Raw genomic sequence first — 25,987 nt, 5'->3', positions numbered from 1 at the left:
ATCTAATGATAAGGGACATTTGCATCGTTAAAAAGTTGTAAAATTTTGTAAAGAATATTGTCTCCAAATGTGTTGAATAAGGAAATTTTTGGAAAGGTTATGGTGAACGCCCATCCAAGCATTGTTGTACTATCTAGTGGTAACTAAGAATCTCCCCAGTTTTCTCTTAATTTTCCGAAAGTTTTTGCATTCATAATACTGCCGTGCTAAACACAAAATCGTATCTGTACTTTTTGTCAAAATTGAGTTACGGTCAACATGTGATTCTTTGTCACATATTTTACCTAAATGCAATGTTTTGTGGTCATTCCTCTACAAGAAATTTTTTTTTAATTCTGAAAATTTTTCATATGAATCAAGTACAAGGAGGCCCAAAACTCTAAATATCTAAATTTGAACTCGCCCGCAGGAACGACTTTTGCACTTAGCATGACAGTATACTTCCAACATAACTTTTAGTTTTTTAAATATAATTTCTACATCATCTTTTATAAGTGTGATGTTGTTCATATATTGTATATTTGATTATTTTTTTTAATTGTCCATCAACTTTTTGCTGTTGAAAATAATTAGTGCAATGACTTCCTTGACTTTTATCCAATATAATAAAGTATTGCGTTTTAAACAATGAAATATAAAATTTAGTTGTAAATCACTGTTATTTGCATTATTAATAATAAATTTTATTTTAGATTACTCTAATGTACCTGCGAAAAGTTTTAAAATGGAGTTTCATAGCTGGAATTGCTGGTGTCACTGTTTCATCATTACATAGAAATGAATGGGAGGTATCAACTATAGGTGCTCTTCGCTTTGGGCGTGCTGCTATTACAGTAAGAAAATATTTTGAAATGCTTGTATTTTTTCTTTTTTGTTATAAAATATATTTGATTCAGTTATATTTCCACATTTGACTGTCTTTGATCTTCTTAAAAGTTTTATGTTATTTGGTAATGAGCTGTTTTCCTTAATTAAATTTGAATCTACATCAGTGTGACATGATTTAAGAGCTATTTTTCCCCTTTATTTTTAGTACATTATAGTTTGGTAGGAAATTTCCAATTACTACTTGTTGTCTAGTAGACATGAATTGTGCACTATTGTTTCTAGTTTAGTTCTAGTTTATTTTTCTGGTTGTTCAAAAAGTTTCTTATCTAATACAAATACAAAAGTGACGACCAGCAACAGACTCTGGGCCCAGCTAGACTGGCCCTAGTCAATTTATAATCCCCAGTGAAGATCAATGACCCTCTTAAAATTATCTACTCCCTTGCTCATTACCACCTCTTCCGGTAAGTTGTTCTAAGGTTCCACTACCCTGCTAAAATAATAATTTTTCCTAATACCCATGTTAGCCTGAGATTTAAATAGCTTAAAACAATGACCCCTTGTCCTGTTTTCATTGCTAAACTTCAGCCCCGTAACATCTTTCATTTTAATAAATTTAAACAACTGAATCATGTCCCCTCGGTCTCTTCTTTGCTGAAGACTGCATTTTTAGCCTTCTAAGCCTGGAATCATAGTCTAAATGAGAGAGTCCGTTTATTAGCCTTGTAGCCCAACTTTGAACCCTTTCCAATATATTAATATCTTTTTAAAGATAAGGAGACCAAAAGATCTCTTTAAGTCTTTTTAGTAATCTTAGGTAAGATCTCTTAGACAGTTTAGAATTGGACAGTTGGAAAGGTTTAACTCCTATTGTCGCCCAAATCCAGTTTGGACAATGACTATGTGCAGTTTTTTTAATGCCCAAACTTACGTCAGGCATGAGAAAAATTAATGTTTCTACTTTGTGATGCCCAAGCCAAGGACGGATGCAAGGGATCTGTTCTTGCATCCTTAAGGAGGGGGAGATCGCCCCCTCCATAAGCCGAGAAACAAAAACTTTCTTCGTGCACATTTTCGATATTAAAGTTTCAAAAACGCAATTTTACAAATAGTCAAGGCTGTCATAAGAAAAGGTGCCCTTTCCCAGACTTATTCCAGAACTGAAGTCTTGAAAACGCGATCGTAGCCCATCTCTAATTTCTCTGAGGATTGGGATCGGAACTTTCTACGGAATTTTTCTGAAATTGAAGTTTTAAAATCTCAATTCTAGACAATCTTAGATGGTACAGTAAAACTTCTTTGGAGCGACCACTCTCTGTTCTTGAAAAAAGTGGTTGTTAATGGAGGTTGGTCGCTCTTAGAAGTCCTTTTCCAAAATGCAAATATAGCACCATAGTTGTTATTGACCTTCTTCCTGCAGTATATTAATCAAGAATATTATGATAAAAAAGTATTTATAAAAACTTTTTTTTTAATTTTAAATGTAAAATATACTTTGTACATGACTTTTCTATTTATAAAACTAATAGCTTTAAAATATGCAAAGAGATTTGTTAGCTTCCTATTCTTTGTTTTGTCTAAAACAACTTTGGTTTCTAGTTTAGTTTTCAGCTGCAAAAATAAATTACTAATATGTCATTATTGGTACAAGATAACAGTATCTATTTCTGTTAGAGTTTATTGTGCTTACAGCTTTGGCCATACAGTATCACTCAACTCCACATTTTCATCATATTCATTTTCCTCATCGGATTCTGTGTGCCTGAAAGACAAAAACATTTTTTTTACCGCTAATTTCCTTCAATTTCCTTTCTGATTTTCCTTTCTCGTGTAAGTTCATGGCATCTAAGTGTTTCTTGAGCATGAGATAACTCCCTTTTTCGAAATTTTGATTGCAATGTAATTAGTGAAACCAGTTTTTGAGCTACTCAAAGGCACGAAAAATAGATTTTGTCCACGCTGATGAACTAGAAATGCTCCATTCTAACCCCCTCTCCCGTCAGCAACCAAGAAATTCCAAGAAATAACCTTTTAACGAAGTTCTATTCTTATCAACATCCCTCAATGAAAGGCACACGCTTTACTTGCCTTGAGATTTGCATGTGCCACCTTCTTCTCTCCGAAAAACAACGCCCTCCTTTTTGTGACATTTTTGAGGTTCAAAGCAGAGAGCAAGAAAGGAACATGTTTGGACCCACAGGAGAATAGATTTAAATCCCTTATTCTGGTTTCTTAGTTTCTTTCCACATTTGTCAACATGAGAAAACTGGTCTGTATATGAACTCCATGTTCTATTGTTTTTCTTTTGTTTTTCTTTTTGACTTTTCTCTAACAAAAATTCCTATATTTTTTAATGCTGAGGTTTACAATTTGCCAGTCGTTGTGAGAGGTTTCAATGGTTTTTACCTTAGGTATTTTAGCATTAATAATTAATTTAGCAATTATGGGGAAAAATCGGTACCTCAGAAAAGTGGTCAATAATGAAGGTGATCTCTCATAGAAGTTTCACTGTATAAAGGATAGGTTCAAAGGCTCACCCTGAATATTTTTCGAAAGAAACAAAATCGTAGGACACCTTTGATTACATAAGGATAAGCAATAAGATTCATCAGCGCACTCCTTCAAAAGTTTTTAGAAATTGAGGTTCTAAAGAGTAGAGTAAAAAACAATCGCAACCTCCTTTGAACATTTTCTGGATCCGCCCTTGGCCCGAGCTTAGTCTGTTTCGACTTTGGGATACATACTTAATTCACTATTTTCCTAATACATGGTTTTAGTGGTCTTGTTTTTTCGCCCATTACATACAACTTCAATGCAACTTCAAAAAATGCGATATGGGCTTGTGTATAGTAGTATGCTTTGAGATGTACTATACTGGAAAAGATTTGTTAACTTTATGTATTGAAAATCATATTTTTGTGTTTTTGTTATTTATTATGCTAGTTATATTGTATTTAGCTTTGAAACTTAGTTTAAATTGCACAAATTGAATAAGATGTACAGTAGAGAACCAATTATTCGGGAAGTTCGGGACTATCGCTATCCCGGATATCTGAATTTCATGGCTTTCTGGATTGCTAAAAAGCTCTATTGGCCAATTGCTCATAAAACTTAAATTATTGTAATGAATAGTAATACATATTAAAATAATAAGAAAACAGTTCAGAAATGCCTATAAATTTTGAAATATTAAAAACTACTAGTGGGAGAGAAATTTAAACATGTTTTAATGAAAAGGAAGGAAAGAAAATGAAGGGAAAGTCAAGAAACAAGTTTTTGAACGTAAATGTGCAGTTTTTCTACTATAGTGTATAAAAAAATTGTTTTCATGAATGCGTTTTATTTTATTTTTAAAATTTTTTAAAGATTTTGTGTTTGCGATTATGGTAGTTATTGGTAACTATTGCTTTTGCATTCCATTAATATCAATAGAAATTTGATTTATCAGTTCTTGCAGCCTTATTACAGTCTTGTGTTAATCAATCTCTTGATCCCATGATCGACTATCCGGAAAACTCGCGAATCTGGTTTTCGGCGCTTCCCGCACATTTTGCAACGTCACTTGCAATCTAAACGGCTTTATTGAAAGGCAATTCAAGTATATATTGCATTAGAATGCGACAATATTATTTCTTTAGTGTTCAGTTGGAATAAAACACAAAAATTTTATACTTACGAGTGTACTTTTTTATTCAAGATAATATTTCAGAAAGTTTGCCCTGCGTAAAGGATAACCCTTTGAAGTTCGTTTTTTGTAAACATTTTCCCAAGTTATATGTGAGTAACATAATATTTATTAAGAAACCTTTTATATTCTTTTAGGTATTTCAAAAATATGCTTAATGTTTCAAAAATTGCCAAGTGTGCTTATTTTTTTTAAATGGCAGAAAAATCGGCAAAAAGGTGCCGGTTTTCTTGTTTCCCGGTTGTTTTGGTTCCCGGTTAAAAGGTTCTGCACTGTATGTGCAATCCATTACTTTTTATGTGTATGTAAAAATTATTAGTTTAGTAAAAGATTTGTAAAATTTATTTATTCAAAACCATACTGTAGTGTTTTTTTTATTATTATTTTTATTATTTCATTTTAGCATAAAAATTTTGTTTTGCTTACTATAATTGAACTACTATAATTCTAATACTGTAATTGAATTTACTATAATTGAATAAGATATATGTGTAATACATTACTTTAAAATGTGAATGTAAAAATAATAATATAAAGTATAGAATTAAACAGTCAAAATTTTCCCGTTTTTGGTCCATTTTTCTGAATTGTATGTCACAGTTAAGGCGTTAATATGAAATTTTGAATTTTCTCCCCACTACTTCAAATTATCATTTACAGCAAATGCTCTAGAAATAATCATAACATAAACACCTCTGTTAGTTTGGGAAATTACTACATTTTACAAAGTATTATGTACTATATGTTTTAAAAAATAAATGAACTGCTATGAAGCATTAATTTTTACTATGGTATATGTAACAATTTTGTAATTACAGTGGATTCTCATTTTATGCTGGTTTATTTGTTTGTTTTTTTTTCTTGGATTTGATTGTACACAGTTTATGATTCGACACCTTTATTTTATTTTACGCAGATGAGTTTTGATTTCACATGGATGGAGACATTTTTTGCAATTGGCTCCAGATTAGAGATGAGACGGGCTCAGCCTGGGCCTGACAGCCCGAGCCCAGGCCGGAAGTGGGCTCGGGCTCTAGAACCGAAAATAGGTTTCGGGCTCGGATTCAAACAAAGATATTCAATTGTTGATCGCCAAACAAATACAAAACTAGAGACGTACCGAGTACTCGGTAACTACTCGGTACTCGGCCTACTCGGCCAATATGCCGAGTACTCGGTACTCGGCCAAATTTTGATCAGATACTCGGCCAATACCGAGTAGTTGCAAAAAATTGAATGTATTAAAATTTACAAAAAAGCTCAAGCATATATAATTTTCTTCAACCATTTACAATTCAAATTTAAATTTTGAGAATAATGAAGTTTGAAATACTTCAATGGAGTAAATTTTGGCTCGAATGTCTCAAAAGTTAATAAAACTTTTTTGTTAAAAATTGTGCAAATATGGAATTTTTGGCACAAACTAAAATTAGTTATAAGATATATAAAAATACCTTAGCTTTAAAAATAAAAGGAAATAAAACAACGTTAGAAGCACAGTGCAGGATCACTGCAGACACGTGTTTTGGCGTTACGAGGAATTTCTTTTTCAATGAACAAAATGTGAGCTCGTTGATTTAAAGGCAACCAGCAAAAGTCGAATTTTTTGTTGTATGCCTTTACATTCTTTAGTTCACATGTTATGCACTGAAAAGACGATCCCTGTAACACAGAAAAACGTGTCTGCAGTGTTCCTGCACATTTGTTTTTTTGCTTTTAAAAATTATTTATGTTTAGCGAACTAGACCTATAATGAATAAATTTGTATAATTTGTTTTAATTCCAACTTGATAAGTCATACTTTTTATTTATTCATTTTTAGTTTAAAAAATATTATTTTTGCAAAATTTTGTAGTTAAATTTCAGCAGGAATTTAGTCTAAATACTATTATATGGACAAGGAGGTCTATACTACTATTTCAATAAGTTCAAAATTCATCGGTGTGTGTCGGTGGTCCTTCTTTCAACATAATTAGTACTAGGAAACTCGGCCGAGTAGTGAAAGGCCGAGTTACTCGGTAACTCGGTACTCGGCCGAGTAGTAAAAGGCCGAGTACTCGGTACTCGGCTACTCGGCCAAAGTGCTACTCGGTACGTCTCTATACAAAACAAATAAAAACTTTCCAACTGTGAGAAAATGAAAGGAACATTTAAATCAGTTCAATCAATGTGAAAATTAAACCAAAAAAAAAAAAAACTTAGAAAAAATAAATTAACGCTTGTTTATAATGTTTTTTTGCGATTACTATTGCAATATGTCATACAGTAATGCATTTGAAGTGGAGCATTTTGAGAAAATTTAGAAATTTCTGTTAATGAAGAACATTTGACCTAACATTTTTTATTAACAGTCAGACTGTAGAAGGCTCGGTTTTTGATACAAGAAAGTTTCCTTCAGGCTCGGATTTTGATCCGAGACAATATCATCCAGGCCCAGGCGGGCTCGGTTACAAGTTTTCGAGCTCGGGTGGGACCGGGCTCTCAAAAATGAGCCTGAACTCATCTCTACTCCAGAGCTCTATTGAGAAGTAAATTTATTGAACTCGCACATTTCAGAGCTCACTTGAAGAAGAGCTGTTGGAAGTGACAAAGGAAAACAAAACTAATGAGACTACCAACACGGATGACACACAGCCAAAAGCTTTCACATTTTAAAATTTTGAGCTGTTCCATGTTCTGTCATGAAATCGATTTGAGCGATAATGATTGCGTAATTATATCCCACAGAAAACTATAGTAAAAAATAATTGATTGCCAAAAGACTATCATAACCATCTTTTTTATACAGATGCTTTTCACGTTTTCTTCATGCACGTTGTGTATTTGTTTCGAAATAAGAACACATTAAGCTTATTATACATTTATCTGTCATTAGAATGAAGTATTTTTGAAATCTATGAAACATATCCCTTATTTTAACAACATTACTATTAATTCTTAATTTGCATGATTTTGTTTTGGCCGCATTTCCGTGGAACATAACCTCCATATAAAACAAGGATCTACTATATATTTATGTAAATTAGTTATTTGTTCAGTTGTTAATCAATTGATTTTGTTTATGATATTTAGGTTGGAAAAATTGCTGTCGACTACAAACTGACTTTAAAAGGGTTAGATGTTGACACTGAGAATTATGAAAAGCTTAAATCAGAAGTAAGTTTTAACTTAGATATGGTGGAATATTAATAATAGAAGTAAATTGCCCAAATGACAGTCCTGTCATAACCCCCTTTTAATTAAAACTTTTTAACACAAGGGTCCTCCCACATTTTCATTTTATTATATTATGCTCGTGTCTGTAAGCCCACTCACCTGTCTGTAAGCTCACTTTATTCCAGGACAACGCCACTGCCTAGGAATAACCACTGCATTCATAATCAATAAAAGTTTTAAATAACCGTATGATTGGTTTCATAATCTTTCAATTGATTATGGCTGTCAGTATTTCTAATAAATGGTTGAGTTTGAGCATATACCATATGCAGGGCCGGACTGGACTCCTCAAAGGGGCGCAAACCTTAGAACTTCAGAGGGGCGCATGATATGTCTGCACTTATTTACCAATTGTATATTATATATAACAAGGGGGGTGCGAGGGAGAAAAGGTTTTCATGATGTGTCATTGCTCATTACTAATTACAAAACTTCTTGTATACGTTTTCACACGAGAGGTGCATTTAAACTTTTATTTGGGCGTTTTGCGGGGTATTTTCGGTGGGAGGGGAGTCGTCGTCCTTGTGTGTGTGTGTGCGTGGGATTATAATATTTTGCCTGCTATCTTTTTTTTTTTTGATTGATCTGAAGAGAGGGAACGGTATTAGGAGAGTACTGCAGGGTTTTCCTTTAAGTGAGATATGTATACTCTAAAATTTAGGGTTTTCTCCTAACAAGGGCGCAAGAAGAATTTTCTTTAGAAGGAACACATGAAAATAAAAAGAAAGATAAAAAGATTCAGATCTAATAGGGAAGGGGAAGGAAGGAAAGGGTGGGGTCCGGGGGTGCTCCCCGGAAAAATTTTGACACTTGTAGTTTTAAAAACGCAATTTTAGACTTTCTTTGCTGATGTTAGGGGGAAAAAAAGTACATTGGTCTCAGCGGATATTCTAGAGATTGAAGCCTTAAAAGAACGATAATAGGCCAGATTTACTGAATTTGGGTAAGGAATGGAGCTTCAAGGACTGGCCCCAATCGATTTAAAAAAAAAAAAATCGAAATTAATTATTCCTCTCCCTTCAAATTTTCGAAATTAAAATTAAAAAAAAACTCATTTGTCGACAAACTTTGAAGATTTTACGGAAAGGAGGTTCTGGAGCTTTTCCCTGGAAAAGGTAAGGAGTTAAGTGTAATTTAAAGAACCTATTTTTTTATGCATTGATTCCCAAAGTGTGTTCTGTGGAACACTAGGGTTCCGCCACAAATTAGTTATTGCAAAACATATTTTCTACAGTAAACTAATAAAAAATTTAAAAAAAAAAATAACATCAAGGATTTAGAGTGCCATGACAGATTGTAGTTGTAGTCGTCATTGTGTTTCGCATCGCCATGCCAGCATGACAAAGAAAATTCCATCTGATTTGAAGCAAATTCTTCCTTTAGCTTTAACAGTATTTTTAACAAGTTTCATGCCCTCCAGTTAAGACTATTCAGCTATATTTATATTATTCATATTAGAGACATGAGTAGTTAACACAAATAACTACTTTCCCAGACAGAAATATGTTTGCTTTCCGCAGGAAAAGTTTTTATGAGATTGAATGAACTTCCTGATGAACGGAAGCTTTTTTAACTGGAATAAAAAACATCAGTATCTGTAAGCTTTCAATATTTTCTACTCGGAGCAATAGGGATAACAAATATGTACCGAATTTCATCCGATTCTATGCTTTACGCTTTGAGTTGGAGTGCCCACAATAAATCAGTCAAATACATGTAGACGGAGACACACGGACAGATTCGAAAAATACTTAAAGTAGGTTAACACAAATGAAAACTGGCTAATATGTCAAAATATGAAAATTTTCTCAAAACAGAGTTTTTTCTATATAAGTAATTATGATAGCGAATGATTATTACAAATACAAATACAAAAGTGACGACCAGCAACAGGTTCTGGGCCCAGCTAGACTGTTCCTCGTCAATTTACAATCCCCAGTGAAGATCAATGGCCCTCTTTAAACTATCTACTCCTGTGCTCATTACCACCTCTTCCGGTATGCTGTTCCAAGGTTCCACTACCCTGCTATAATAATAGTTTTTCCTAATATCCGTGTTAGCCTGAGATTTAAATAGCTTCATTTAAATATAGAAGCAATTTTCACCTGTCATACCTTGATGGGTGATTGTTTAGTTACTATAAAAGACTGCATTACTTACTACATTATGTTTGGGAATTTAAAAAAATAAAATTACTTTTCATTTGATTTTCAGATTGTTAGCATTTTTTCTTGGGCGTTCCTTGAAGTGTAAGTGAAGTACTGAGGGTTCCGTAGGTACGTAGCTGAAAAAGTTTGGGAACCGCTGTATTAGAGGAAGGTGGTTCGGGAACCTTTGCTCGTATATAACATATGTCTTAAAAACACGATTGTAATACAGTGGACTCCGGTTAATTGAATCAGTGGTTAATTGAATCAACTGCTTTAAAGAATCAAATTGTCAAAAACAGAATAAAATCCAGCTTTGTTGAATAATTATCCACTTTATGGAATCAAAACTGTTTAGAGCAAACGTGATTCATATAAGCGGCGGCCACTGTACTAGAGTAAGTAATTTTTCGAAATTAAAGCTCCAAAAACGCAATTTTTAGCGATTTTCGAACTTGCTGGGTATTTGGAGCCTCCCCTGGAAGTTGAGAAATTTAAGATTCGGACATGAAATTTCAGATGCTACATAATGCTTTTGGTGTGAAAGAGGGGGGAAGGGGGGGTCCGGAGGAGTAGCATTTTGAAGACTTACTTATTTTCAGACGAAATAGGAAAAAAAGAAAGGAATAGGGATTGGGGGGGATAATTAACTGAATAAGCTGTAACTATTGAATATTTTTCATTCAAAGATTTCTTCAAAAGAAATTAAGATTTTCTCCTTACTGTATTATTATTATTTTTTTTACATTAAAATCGCTTTGTTTTTCCAATACATGTTCTTTGCTTCTCTTCAATAATAAAGAATAGTTCTGAAAAACATTCAACTCAGCGTTGTGGGGGAGGGACACCCTTCAGGTTGCGCCACTGACCTCCAACCAAAATTTCTTTAATAATTGCATAGAAATTTTGCAAATGGAACCTGTAAAGCTTTTATGACATTTCTACTTTAACTGATTACATTTCATTGACTTTCTTGCTCTTTTTGAACGAATTAAAATATTATTGTTTACCGATACTTGATAATATTAAATATTTCATTATAATAATAGGAAAATATGATTCTTTTGGATTTAAAATTATATTTAAAAATTGTGATTACCGTATCATAGTGTACAAGGTCAAGAAATTGCTCTTGTGGTCAACATTATTACCACATCCGGAGCTAAAGTAAAATAACTAAACATTTAAATAAAAACGTAATATAATGTTATCGGAAAATAACGGAAAATCTATAAATAATTGTGAATAAATTTTACGAAGTGAGAAAATGAACTGAAGTCAATAATAGCGATTGTGGAATCAGATAAGAGAAGATATGAATTAACAATATATGTGCATAATGATGCCTCTTAAAAAGGAAACATTTTCCTCAAAAAAGTAAAAGGTAATAAATATAAAGTTTAAAGGATTAATTTAATAAATATTCTCACAGTGATAAAAGTAGTCTCATTTCTTGAATACCTTCCCACAGTTCATCAATAACTTTTTCATTGTAAATTGCAAGAAGTTTCTGTTGTCTCAAAATGTATTTTTAATAAGTCTTTCCAAAATTCAACATGGCAAAAACGGACCCTTCAAGAAACTATTCGCCTACAACAATGTATAAAAAAAATCCTTGAAGACCTGAAAAATTAGGGAAGAGGCAGGCCCGGATTTACGTAACCGCACGCCGCAGTGCGGGGGGCAGGGCACACCACAGGGGGCCTCCTTTACCCTAAAATCAGCCTGACTTCGGGCTTTTCGCCTCTGACTCGCCACAAACTTGGAAAAGAGACATTTTTGTCGCGATAACATGAAATAACTGAAGGGGGTATCTAAAAGTGCAACAGAGCACTTAGAAACTGACTAATAATTACAAGTACGGGAGGCTTGTCTTAATTCTATAATATCTTATTTGAAAATGTTTTTTCAATGTCTGAAAATATCTGTTTAAGTTTAAGTGATTTTGAAATTAATGATCACAAAAACGGGCCCCTCAAAAACTATTCTTTTAAAGACCTGAAAAAAAGAAGGAAAGAGGGGGGGAGTCACAATTTGGCTGCAGGGCGCTTTAAAATGACAGAAGGGCGCAATTGGGCGTTCAAAAATTAAAGATTACAGGTACGAGGTGTTTGTCTACATAAGGGAAAAAAATCTATAGGACTTGTTAGAAGGCAAAAGGGCGTAACAAGATGTTACCTTCTGCCAAATAAAGATGAGCCACCTCCAGATGCTCGTTAATTGTGTGAATGCAATCGGAGGTACGATAGCAAGAAAACTGATGATTAAAATTGCAATGGGAAATATTGCGGTCCTAATACACTGTTACAGAAACAAAACGATCTGTACAATTTTTATTTAGGAAAAAAAATTAGGCAAACCTTATATTACTATTAAAAATGATAATGTAATATATACAACTGATAATTACTTAAAGGAATCACCCAAGATAAAAACTGAACTTTCTTTCATCCATGTCTACCCGCTCTCCTCCCTCCATCCAAATCACCAATGTAAAATTTCCCTGCCAGAATTTCACAGGTGATTCTGGGTGGTATTGAGTAAGCTATCAGCGGTTCCGGGTTCCGGGAATTTATTAAGGGCGCTTTCCCACTTACCTTCAGCTGTCTTTTCAAGACACCTTAGTCCAAAGCAGTGGGGGACCAGGGATTTTGACCGTCAAATAACCTTTAAAGTCGCCCAGTGACAATGATTGAAAAGAAAGAAACAAGTTTTGAAAAGGAAGGCAAGATAATTCGAGGCTCCTCAGTGATTAGCTAAAAGGCTTTTATTGCCGTGAAACTTTTGCCTGAAGAATTTCAAGGTGCCAGGAATAGAGAGTAGAAAAATCGACAGTTAAAGGGGAAAAAATATTTTTTAAGAAGAAAAAATAATAAATAAATAATAATTTTTTTTTTTTTTTTTTGAGCAATCACGATTGCTTATTGTTCTTATTTGACTGTTTTGATGTCCTATCTTTTTATTTTCCCACCGCCACCCTCCGCACCCTGTCACCGTCGACGGGCTCCCCACGGTGCTGTTCCTATAGCGAAAGCCGTCTCCAGGTTGCATCTATGTCCTACACACACGTGCATACATACACAACTACACACATACACGCACGCACACACAAACACATACACACACATACACACAACTACCCACACATTCATGCCTGCACACTGACACAAACACATATGCCTACACACACATACACATACCCCCCCCCCACACACACATACACACATTCATATAATACACAACTACCCACACACTTATGCCAGCACACAGACAAACACTCATGCCTACACACATACACATACCCCTACACACAAACACACATACCCCCACACACAAACACACACGCCTACATACACACACTTGTGATTGCGAAAAACATAATTTGAATTCAAGATGTCAAAATTCAAATTAATTTTTTTTTTTTTTTTGCAAAAAACCTTTTTGAACCAAAAAAAAAAACAAAAAATCTGGCATAGGAGCGCACCGGCGGGCCAGTCCGGGCCTGACCATATGTACTCGTGTATAAGTCAACCCCCCTACTTGTAGAAGAAAAATCGGGGAAAATTGAAAACCTGCGTATAAGTCGAGTCCCCACTTTTGGAAAAAAACGGAAGCATTTTGCTGCTAAATTTAAACTTAAGTGTTATAGAAAAGAGGAAAATGAAATGTAATGAACATTTTTATCTTTAAAAATATCCGATTTTTATTCTTTTGCAGCATAAGGGTTCACTTTTGCAATCGCAATTTTTGTAAAGGATTCAATTTTGCTGTTATGATTTTTTTAATAGTTGCTTTTTATTTTGATTTTATATCAATAAAATAAATTTCTTAACTATATGCAAGTATGTACGGTATGTATTTTTGGTGGTGTCATAACAGCAGTAGAAGAATCAACAGTAATAATACTAAAAGAGAGCTAATGTTTTTCAATTAATAAGGAAAAATAAAATACTTAGATCGTAGTCAGTTTTACACTTCTTCGAATTGTTTTTTGATCAAGTTTTTGTCTTTGAATAATTTCATTTAAAATGTACTTAGTTATTCAACATTGTGATTTAAGGTTGGATATTAAATGCTATAAATGTGTTTTTTCGAAGTTCTCTTTGTTAGAGCAGGTTAAAATGATACCCATGGACATTGTTGATTAGTTACTAAATTTAACTTTTCAATCTTTCAATTCAAGTCTTCAATTTGAAAATTGTATTCAACTTCTTTAAATACTCAAATTACTGGTAATTCTTCACTAATTATTGCACCATGCATGTCTGCTCGATTAATTGTAATATTTATATGTTTATTTCTTTGATTTATTTCTAGTTCATTGTTAAAAGTGTATATCATAGTTAATGTTTTCTTACTAAAATTTATTTGATTTTATACAGGTACATTTTAGGTCAGCTAAAAAGCTCCTGGACTTGTGCTGCAAGAATGGAGGTGCTTTTATAAAAGTTGGCCAGCATATTGGAGCTTTAAACTACTTATTACCATATGAATATGTATCAACACTTAAAATTCTGCATAATAAAGCACCTAAAGCTGACATAGATGATGTTCTACATGTCATACGAGAAGATTTGGGAGATGAGGTTCGTTAATAATAAAGTCCTTTTTTCAAAGTTACAAAAGTTCTACAACTTTATAACTGGGAACTTCTAACTTTAAGGTTATTTTTCAAACTTAAAACAGATGGTGAAATGATAGCTTTGTTCCTTTTTCTCCTTATTTATGTTTATTAACCTTTAAGAACACAGACAGTTTGAAGTAACATAAGAATACGGGTGGTGTACATACGCCAGCATTTTTTAAAGCTTAACTATCAATTTTTAAAGATTTTCGTATTTAATACAATGTCTATTAATATTATAAAACGAGCAAAGATGTAATTGAATGAACAGATGAACAAATTAAAATGAATACAATCTCAATGTAGTAAAGAATGATAATTTTTAATTTGCAAATTTCACGAATATAAAATATAAAAAAATGTTTTTAAAAATGTGTACATATAAATGATATTTTAGTCATTGAGACAACTTGTTGGCATTTGTTGAACAGTTATTGCAGTTCACAATTGTATTTTGTTACTTTTTATACGCTTTTTGCATACAAAACTGGAACATTCACGTGTGGTTTCTATGAAAAATAATCGAAAAGAACAAGACAAAATGGCAGCTTTTTACTTTAGATACCAGTACGTCACTTAAAGGACCTTTGAAAAAGGGTTAATAATGGTCAGGTGTTTGTCAAGTGACGATTCTGAAATTCCTAGCTGCTTTCTTGCTGAGTGGCGTACTCAGTATGCCATCCATGTTTTTAAAGGTTAAGTTCCTTTATTTTGGTTGTCCCTTTGCAGTGGCGCAGCCAGAAAAATTTTCTGGGAGGGGTTTTCAAAATCGAAAATTCTTGCTTTCTTTCCCATTCATTTACAATGTGTAATTATTCTGTATCAAAGAATTTCTACAGATTAGTAATTATTCATTCAAAGTAACTGCTTAAAAACAATTAATAATTCGTATTAATATCACTATGATACAAAGAAAGTGGGAAAAAACACAGAATATTTATTATTAGTTTTACTTTAATCTTATATTCATTTTTTGTGTTTTTCGCAAGAGCATTTAAAACCTCCTCCTCAAATTCATTCATGTCTTTATGAATGTCAAATGCTAGCTAATAACGGATTTGATCTTTCAATGAGAATTGATTAAGAGCCTCAGAAAATCCGGTGCGGCTGGCTTCCTCTCTCTAGATGTCCCTGAAAAGGATTTGCAGTGATGGAAGAACTGAATGACCATGATACCCTGTGGAGCTTTATTGACACCATTTTAGCTATCTTATACCAGTGGGGATGTGGGGTGCTCATCATGAAATACAACTTTTATATTTAAGAATTGAAAAGTAATTTCTGACTGCTTCCCGATCATTAAAAGCAGTAAGATATTTTCTTGAAACCTATTCCGCTTGGAAAAGCTGAAATACTCTGCTTTTTCTCCTTGATTTTAATGGAGGAAATGAATGTGCTTGTGTTCTGGGAGGGGTTTTAACCCGATAACCCCTTCCGTGGCCACCGTGGCTGCACCACTGTCCCTTTGGTTTGGTACTAAAAGACGCTATTCATGTTGCAAAGTTATTTATTATTGAAATGATAAACCAACCTACAAACTTTCATGAAAAGGATGTCTTTCTTCTCTCACAACTTTATTTGTTATTGGGTGAGCATTTTTGCACTGATCATCGTAGCCTAAAAATATCTATATGCTGTATTTTCTTGATAATTTGTGCTTTATTTGTGTTAATTTTCACTTCAATCATATTTTAGCACAAAGGTTATTTGATCATTTTTCATTTAGGGTTGTTTACTGTTTCTGAAAATCATAAATATTGTTAATTTAATGATTACATATTTTCCCGCTAACCTATAACCCATTTACAACATCCATATTTCATAAAATTTTCTTTGCCTGAAGCCTGAGTATAATATGCATACAGTAAATTATTTAATTTGTTTGAGTGATTTAGTTAGCTTGTACTGGTTTATTGACGTGACATAATTTCAAGTCAAAAATTAATGCATATTTTATGGGTTTTCCAGGCTGCTAAAGTATTTAAAAGTTTTGAGCCAGATCCAATAGGTGCTGCATCTTTAGCTCAGGTACATTTAGCAACCTTGCAAGATGATACTAAAGTTGCTGTTAAAGTTCAACACAGGCATGTGCAGGCACATGCGCGAGTTGATATGGCTACTATGGAGGTAGGTTAACATCTAAACACATACGTATTTCAGTCAATTTTCAGACAAACTCATAATCCTAAATATGATTTCTGAGCATTGCCTCCATAATACTAAATGCTTATCGCATTTGCCTCAAAAAAACGGAATTTCCGTTCAGAGAGGCTTTGCAGTAGCAATTAATCCAAATAATGATCCAATTTCTAAATTGAAATTTAGAAATAATCCACAAGTTAATTTATTAATTTAAACTAATTTCTCCACTACTAATTTCTAATACCTCTAATAGATGGTAGTGATATCTAAACAAGTTTAAGTTTGCTTTTGAACGATGTTAAAAACTAGAAAGCAATTGGCATTTAGTGTTACAGGGGCACTGATATGATTTATGAAATTAAAAGTGAAAATAGTAGGGACATAGATGAAAACTTTTGATATACTTTTTGAATTCAGATCTAAACACTTTTCACATGTTAAGAAAATGACTCCAAAAGATCTGACAGCCAATACATTGAAAAGGGGAATTTGTTTGGTTTTCACAGCTTCAAACTGCCTAGCTTTGCCTATGTAGTGCCTAGCTTTGCAATGGAATAATCTATAGGCGTTTACACATTAATCTTTAAGATAATTTTAAGATTTCTACATGTGATTCTGTCTTAATTAAGAAGCATATATTATAAACATATTTATTTATTTATTTATTTTTAGCTTCTAGTCAACATTGTAGCATGGCTATTTCCTGAGTTCACATTCATGTGGCTTGCAGAAGAAACTAAAAGAAACTTGCCTATAGAGCTAGATTTTATTCATGAAGGCCAAAATGCAGAACGAGTTGGTAGAATGTTTTCATCTCTCTCTTGGTTGAAAGTAAGTAAATATGCTCTTTCCACTCCAAATGTATCAGTAATTTTTTCATCTAAAAAGTAGATGTGTAATAATTTAGACTACATACAGTTTTACACTTAGATAAGTTTCAGCCATAAACTTTGATCATGAAATGAAATGAAAGCAATAAAAATATTTTATGTGTAAAACTATGTCATTAATTACACTGTACAACAAATTTGAACTTTTTTTTCTGCCCTTTACATGACGTCGGGTCAATTGATGTAAACATTTTATTTGTAAATGTTGCAATTCTAATAACAGAAATAGTAGAGAGCATTGGGGCACAATGGTCTGCTTTTTAACTTTTAATTTTTTAGCTGATTGAAAAATTAAATGAGCAGTTTGATTTTCTACCTTGAGTTTCATCAAATATTTTTTATCTTCCCAGATTTTTTTGAAAATCTGCTATTTATTTTTTTAGATTATTTGTTTATCGGAACCTTGTAAAGTGGAACAACATACCCCGTGCCACAAGTATGTTGGTGGACATTAAGCAAACAACTTTTGTTAAGGTTTTAATGATATATATTATCCAATATTGTACAGTAACTTATTTTCTTTTTTGTTTAGAATGAAAAATGTTAAGTTTTAAGATCAATATAACATATCATATAAAACTATATGCTTTTAACTCTTCTAAAAGTTTTTGTTTTTGTGGTCATCTAAAAGTGGTTCAACGTGCTCCGGGGTCTTGGTCTGAGAAAATGCTTTCATTTTTTCTTATGACAAAAAATGAAGAAACAACATATAACCCTGAGCTAAAAGAATTGACTTTAATAGAGGATTGCAATTTATAGCTCTAGCCTTGATGAAAACCATTTAAAAAAATGTTGCAGACTTCTGAAAGTTACTCAGCACTACTGAAATGACATTTTCTGAAATAAAATTTATCCAATGTTTCTGTACCATAAAATTTCATTATGGCATTTGTCGGAATATAAATGCTATTTGTTAGTCAGAAATTTAAACAAAAAGTGTTAATAGTTAAAACCATTGAAACTGATCCAAGGAGCCCTAATTCCCCTTATTGTGTACCTCATGGTTGATAACATCCATCTTTGGTCGAATCTACTTCAAAACTGATTGAAAATAAGAGAAGCCAAGGCTGCTAAAATCGAACATTGGCTCGACTAGTTTTCTTCGTGAAGCAATGACTTTTGTTAACAAATTTGCAAGTGGTACATATTTAAAATTATTGATTTTCATTAGTTTGCTGAGTGCCAATAATAGTAAGGTGGACCACAATTAGAATTGCAACATTTATAAAGGAAATCTTTACCTCCCTGTAAAATTTAAGAATATTATAGCAATGTGAAGATGTTCAAATAGTAATAAAATTACAGGAATGTGTTTTGAGCGTGCAACAAGCATGGATCCAGAAGGAGAGGGGGGGGAGGTAAGACAACTTTCAAGTGACCAAAGATAGCATAAATTGGGTTTTCAGGACTTTTTACTCTACAAATTTGCCTCATCCCCCTCCCCACTTATGCCCAAATCACTAATCACCTCCCAAAAATGACCCCCTCCAAAAACGAAAGCTAGATCCGTTCTTGACTTGCAACTCTTCTTTTCAATGTGAAGAAATAAAGTTATAAGTGAAAAAACATCCGATAAAACTGATGACTTTTGCCCTACATTATAAGTATATTTAACTGTCATTAAATGTGCAGTTAAAAGATTTCAAATGAAAATATAGGTGGATATTTTGACTTACATGAAGGTTTAAAAAAATGAACATTTTGTTTCAAAAGAGGTTCAAAAAAATAAATAAACATCTGCATTCTTCAAAATATAAATGAAGCACGTAGAAGCAAAGAGGTGTAAGCACAAAAGTTTTAAATTTGGCAATGACTAGTACAAATGGTAGGAGAAACTCCCATCTGTTTTGGTACAAGAGATGGTGCTAATATTTCCGGCAAGGGGTGCTGCTATACAGCTTGATTTCAGAAAACTTTTCAGAGCATGCTCAGGCTTCAAACTTTGCACGGGATATACTTATAGCTTAAAAACGTTCACTTACATCCCTTTGCTTCTCACTGCCTCAAATGTAAAAACAAGCAGGATCAGTAATTTTAACAACTAAAAACCACAAGTTAATCATGCAAGAATAGGCAAGTATTGATTACAGAAGTTAATGTGGGTGGCATTTAAAAAAAAAAAAAACAAAAACTGAATAACCTTCAGATAATGTGCAAAACCATTTCTTGTCTATCTTATATCTTTAAACGAGCAATTCTTGTGGGTATATATATTTATATTTCGTATCTCGGAAACGGCTCTAACGATTTGGATGATATTTTGGATTTAATTGTAGTTTTGCATTCCAAGTTCATCTACATCAGTGTTTTTTCTGTAAAAATGCGATTTTTTACAAAAAACAGTTTTTTAATATAAAGACTAATTAAGTTAAGCCTTGAAAAAAACTGAATTGACACATCAGGCAGACGATTTGCAACCATAACAATGAAAATCCGTCTCTTCTCGCTTTAAAATTTTAAACCTGCTTAGGGTTGCCAGGTTTGGTTGATATTAGCCACTTTGGCTAATTTCAATCACACTTGGCTAAAAACAAATTCAAAAGCATTATGTAAGTCGATGCAAGGCTTTTTTTTTTCAGCAAAACTATTGCTTGACCGTCTTATTTTACTGTATTTACTTATTTTCTTTTTTGCTCTTTAAATAGTTTTATATGTATGTTGTGAGGCTGTTTATATTTTGTTGTTATAATTTGTTGGAGTGGTTTGTGGATCATCGGTTTTTATGTATAGCATGCTGTATGTAGCATTTTCTGACATAAAGAGACCAACTACACTAAAAGTACTTATTCCAAATGAAAATCTCAATTGGGATAAAATTGTTAATCGCAACTCTTTTGATAAATGACAGGTAAATTGTATAGTGGAAACAAAAATGTAACAGATAGTTTAAAGCAAAATGTTGATTTAATTGCATTCAGAATCTTCTTTATTCGGTACTTTGATGTTATAAGAAGGTCGTGGCGCATTTTCAATCCAATTTTTCATATTTATTGTCGCCATGTTTGTTCTTAGAAACTACTTTTTTGTCAATACCGTGCATTAAATATTTATACGCAACCAGCTCAGAGATTCTCTTGGTGGATGTCTGTGGGAGAGAGGAGGCCTATATTCAGTAGTAGGCTTCTTATAGCTGAAATGATTATAATGCTGATGAAGTGTTTACATGTATATCACTCGTTTCTCAGAAGCATATCCAACGAACGACTGGTGATAGCCTTAATATTTCGTTAACGTAATGCTTTTTAAGTATATTTGAAAAAGTATCAAACCTTAGAAAAAAAACAAGCTGGCAAAAAAATTCTTTTAAAGCCGAGCGAGTCTCGGTCGTCCGGGTACTCATTAAGTAATACAAGTAACAAACACTTTAATGCATCACAAGCAATCCATTTTTTAATTTATTGATTTACTTTTTACAGATTCCTCGTATATATTGGAATTTATCTACGACTCGAGTGCTTACTATGGAGTATTGTGAAGGTGGGCAGGTTGATGATGAAGAATACATAAGCAACCATAACATATCTGCAGCAGAGGTTTCCAGAAAGCTGGGTGAATTGTACAGTCAAATGATTTTTGTCAATGGTTATGTTCATTGCGATCCACATCCTGGAAACATTCTGATACAAAAAGATGATAACAGTCAGGAAGCAAAAATTGTGTTACTTGATCACGGGCTTTATACAGTAAGTACAATCTGCTTCCTATGGACTGGGGTGCTCCACTGTTGCACAAATTGAATTTTAGTGGTTTCTGTACATACCATATTTTTCTATGTATATTCCGCAGGTCCTAAAATCAGCCTGAAGAAGAAGAAAAATCTTCGCCATATCCGCAAATAATACGGTGTAAAAAAACGAAGTTGTTTTGAGATAACATACAATTTTTCAGAAACTAAATTAAAAATGTGAAGAAGTAATACGTTTTATGCTGTAGCCAAAATTAATCAAAAAAATAATTTCTTCTTGAAAAAGTGTTTATAGTATATTAATTATTTAAAGACAAAGGAGCAAACAGTTGAATCTTGTGCAAATCAAGGCTTCTTTTTTAACTGTGTGTTTTTTTACTTTACACAACCTGAATTCTCAAAAGGGGAAAATTCAAGCTATGTAAAATAAAAAAACCCTACGGTCAGCAAAACGATCTCTATTGGTGAATCCTGCTGCAAATTGAGGTTCAATGCATTGGAGTTGAGAAAAAAAAAACATAGATATTCCTCGCCAGGGTATGATCCACACTCCCTGAATTTTACTTTTTAACAGATAATACATGAGAAAATATGGTAATGTTAATCCATTATGAAATTTTAAAGAATAAGATCATGGCGGCAGTTTTCAATATCTTTGATGAAATTTTAATTGGCATTTCTATACTCTTCATTCCAGAGCTTTTTTCCAGCAAACAAAGTGCAGGCATAGTGGTTATAGTCGAAAGTCAGCAAAATATGTACAAGACACATAAAATTGAAAAGAAGTGCTTGAGCCGAGTTTCCATATGCTCATATGCAAATTAAGTCCTTATGTGCAAAATGTTTCAATCTGCAACTGTTTGAAGGTTTGATTTGAAAATAAATAAATAAATGAATAAAATAACTTTTTGGAAGATTTCAAGATTTCTAAAAATTGAGTTTATCTTTTTTGTGGAACTCATTTTAAAAAATGAAATTGTTATGTGCTGAAAATAGATTTAGTATTTTTTCATATTACTGCTGACTATCTTCATGCTATTATTCAGTATTATTATCGGATTTATTTATTTAACTTATTTTCATTCTTCAGGATTTAACTGATCAGTTCAGAATGGATTACTGCAATATGTGGTTATCATTAATCAAAGCTGATGTTAAAGGTGTTGAGTATTGGGGACGTAAACTTGGTGTTGGAGAGCTGTATGGTTTGTTGGCTTGTATGATCACAGCCCGATCATGGACAGCTGTAACAAAAGGCATTGAAAAAGTGAAACCAACATCTGAAGAAGTAAGTTTCCATCAAAATGTTCTAGAAGTTTTGATTATTTTCTAGCCATAATCTTGTTAGAAATGTAGGAGTTGATATTTAGCACACATTATGGCAGGTCTGAAAATTGAAATTTTTAGTTAGAAACCATTGGCTGGTTGACATATAAAGTCAGTCACGTGCTGTTCGCCCTAGCAAAACAAACAATGCTTGGGCACTCTGAAATAGAAATTTTAAAAAATAATAATTTGTTATTTTTATGCTCATTCAGGACATGAAATATGAATATTATTTTCTGTTCCTCAAAATAAGCAAAATTTGCGAGCAGCTCAACCAAGATCCCCCTTGCACATTTCACCCATCTGACAAACAGCAACTCACAAGAATTCAGCAAGATTAATCCAAGTAGAAACGTGAATGAAGAGTTGTTGCCATGACAACTCACGTCACCCTAGCTTTTGTCCAGAAAGAGGAGACTGCCGAAGAAGCGTGTTTTACTTCGCCAATCCAAGCAGGCTTGGATTGTTTGGGCAGACCGCATGTCACTGCTTCTAGTTGCCACTTTTTTGTTTTTATTATTAGTACTCATGACTTTTTATAGCAGTGTTCTCATAGTCCTGGAAAATCCTTGACAACTCCTTGAGTTTTATTTTGCTGTACTAGAGGCCTCTTGATTTTCCAATAAATCCTTCAAAAATCTTTGAAATTTTCTGATGGGTCCTTGAAAAGTGCTTGAAAATTAGTGAAAAATTAATCCCTTTTCATTCTTGCCAACTTTTTCAGATTGCACGTAAATTTGGGCATTTTGACTCGTCAGTTCTATTTTTTCTACATCTCCAAAGCCGATTGCATCCATTTGTGCAAAATTCGCCGGTTTTTCTTCTATATGTGGTTCTGCTATTTCAACATCGCTAATTTTCTGTTTACTGTTATTTTTAATTATTTTTATTTTTCATGTTCTGTAGTAGGGGACTTGCAAGCTCATCATCTTGCCACACCCACTCGAAATTTTGATTTAGTGTTTAACTTAAGTTTATTATGATTTTGTAAAACTAAGGAAAACAGCAGTTTATAGAGAATTGTGTTATGTAGGTCAGCATTATAAAGGTATTCTACTATAGATTTAAAAAATGAATGATAGATAATGTAAAAATGATCCTTGACTTGTTAGGAATTTTCATTGTGGTCAGTTAGAAATTTTATTTAGCCATCAAAGTAGACTGTTTATTTCTTGGAGCCGAGTGGCAAATTATTATTTTTAAATCTGCCTTATCGAAAAAAAATTTAGTTTCATTTCAAACATGTATACAAAAGATAAAAGTATATATATTATCAGTTATTAGCAGTTGCAAAATGATAACGGAAAGGCATCATTCACTAATTGCTCCTGATGCAATGCTTTGAGTTTGCTTAAGTATAATTGGATAATTTGTATCTTCTATTTGGTCGTGACTAATTTATACAGTATTCTTATATTTTATAAACTTCATTTTGATGATTGAGATTTTTGTTGCAAGATAAGGTTTGAATATTTGTTGGCAGTTTTATTCATTTTCATAAATTCATTTCAGAATTTTTTCATCATCAGAATTTTATAATTTAGAATTTTGCAATTAATTTGCAATTTCTTTTATCTGATTGTTATAAAACGTTAAAAAATTTTTAATGAAGTTAAAATTGTTTTTTAGTGATTTTTTCCCTCATAAAACCATTGATTTATTCATTTTTATTTTTAATAGAAAAAAGAGATTCGTAGTAATGCTGCAAATTATTTACCTGAAATTACTACAGTTTTAAGCAAAGTACCTAGAGAAATGCTACTTATTTTCAAAACAAACGATCTCTTGAGAGGTATTGAAGGATCTTTAGGTAAGCTATGCATATATTTATGGTGTGTATGTGTGGTTGCGTGTATGTGTGTTTGCGTGTATATGCGTGTATGTACGTTTATTTTTGTATTTATAGCAGTAATTTCCTTCACTAAAAAAAGTTTTTTTTTTTTAATATGCATTTTTTTAGCCATTGTTGCACTACCTTAAAAGAGTTTTTTTATATGTAATATATGCTGAAACAATTGCAAAATAAGAACTTAAAAAGAATTTCTGATATTTTAAGCATAGGTAAGAAATACATTGTTTGGAGCACATTAATAAAGTTTTTTGGGGCAGCTGCTATTAAATTATCTTTAACCTTAAAACAGTTTATGTTGTTCCCCAAAATATTTGATCTGCATGGGCGCCTATATAGGGGAGCAAGTGAAGGCTGAGCCCCCCCCCCCCCCCTAGAAATTAGAACTTCCTTGCTTTTAGTACTTTTTTCTTTGCAAAAACATGAAAACATTTCTTCTCCAGCCATTAATCAATAAGTTATTAAAAATGTCAAATTTTAATAACTCTAATCTGTACTGAAATCAGTTTCCATGAGGAAAATATCTGAGCCTTCCCTTAAGATTTTGCATATGGGCGCCCATGTTGGTCTGATATTGTAGAAATAAGGCTAATTTAATGTAAATCTTTTTTAAAACAGCATTTTAAAATATTTTTTAGAGTAAAGCTGACTAAGAATAATCTATTTCTGACCTTTTTTGAAACAATAAAGGTCCATCAACCCTGCCATCTAGATTATGAAAATGTTGTTCTCACTCCGGTAGCAGAATTTTTTTCAGAAATCTTTGATGCGAATCAAAAGTTAAAAAATAGTATGCAAGAAAAACCAACATTAAATTAATTGTAAAACTTAAATCAGTACTAAGAAATGCTTAAAAATAAGAAGCTAATGCAAGTACATGCTACCTGTGGGTTATATCTCAGAAAATATGATACAAATCTTTAACAGCTGCAATTAAAAGAAATTTTTCTTTAAGAATTTTAGGTTTTTTCTCCCCTAATTAAAAAATAATCGGCAAACATTCTCAAGAATCTGGGATGTGCGTCACGCTGTTTCTGCTACCGAGGTTCTCCCAAATATTTTATCCCCATCTACAGCAATTAACAAGATGTCAAACTAGTATTGGTTGAGAGATACTAGTCTGACATCTTGTTAATTGCTGAAATTCTTAGCAACAGAAATACTTGATTATTACATCATTAATGAATTATTTCAGGTGTGAAAGGTGCCGCTGGATCATTTATTGCCATGTCAAAATGCTGCATCAAAGCTCTTTATGAAGAAAAGTTGAAAAATTGTAAATCCTTCCTAGGTGTTTTAAAAGTTACATTTGCTAGAACTTTAGCTTATACTAGGATTTTTGTTTACCAATATTATTTGTGGTTTAATAATTTGAGCTTTGTTCAGAAGTTTGCTTAGCTTTAGGAAAAAATATCGAGCTTCATATCTATTTATTTCATTTTCCCATTTTGCAATGTGGTGCTTATTTCGTATTGCCAATGATCATACCTTTCTATGTGCGTGGTTTGAAATGTTGCAAGCATGTAACAAAGCAGTTAAATGTGCATTTAATGTTGGAATCATATTTAAGATTTTTAAAACCCGTAAAGTTGTGT

General features: G+C 32.7%; 1 protein-coding gene across 1 annotated transcript; it reads left to right on the top strand.

The window, feature by feature from the left end:
- The first annotated feature begins 701 nt into the window (after nt 1-701).
- Nucleotides 702-25,830, top strand: LOC129224724 (aarF domain-containing protein kinase 1-like). The gene is made up of 10 exons (XM_054859274.1): nt 702-833; nt 7,586-7,673; nt 8,243-8,253; nt 14,259-14,462; nt 16,469-16,627; nt 17,315-17,473; nt 20,949-21,215; nt 22,308-22,505; nt 24,224-24,353; nt 25,588-25,830. Exons 1-10 carry the CDS (start codon nt 702-704, stop codon nt 25,788-25,790), a joined length of 1,551 nt encoding a protein of 516 aa, XP_054715249.1. The 3' UTR covers nt 25,791-25,830.
- Nucleotides 25,831-25,987: the final 157 nt, after the last annotated feature.

This window comes from Uloborus diversus, chromosome 6 (assembly GCF_026930045.1).
Source record: "Uloborus diversus isolate 005 chromosome 6, Udiv.v.3.1, whole genome shotgun sequence".
Classification (NCBI taxonomy): Eukaryota; Metazoa; Arthropoda; class Arachnida; order Araneae; family Uloboridae; genus Uloborus; species Uloborus diversus.
Note: the sequence above shows the minus strand (reverse complement) of the source record. Positions and strands in the feature narration are given on the sequence as shown.

Bases quoted from the DNA above. Each gene is read 5' to 3' on its own strand.
- LOC129224724 (XM_054859274.1), top strand. From the start codon at position 702: ATGTACCTGCGAAAAGTTTTAAAATGGAGTTTCATAGCTGGAATTGCT. The intron at 14,463-16,468 runs GTTCGTTAATAA...TGGGTTTTCCAG, and splicing joins GAGAAGATTTGGGAGATGAG to GCTGCTAAAGTATTTAAAAG. The intron at 21,216-22,307 runs GTAAGTACAATC...TTCATTCTTCAG, and splicing joins TTGATCACGGGCTTTATACA to GATTTAACTGATCAGTTCAG.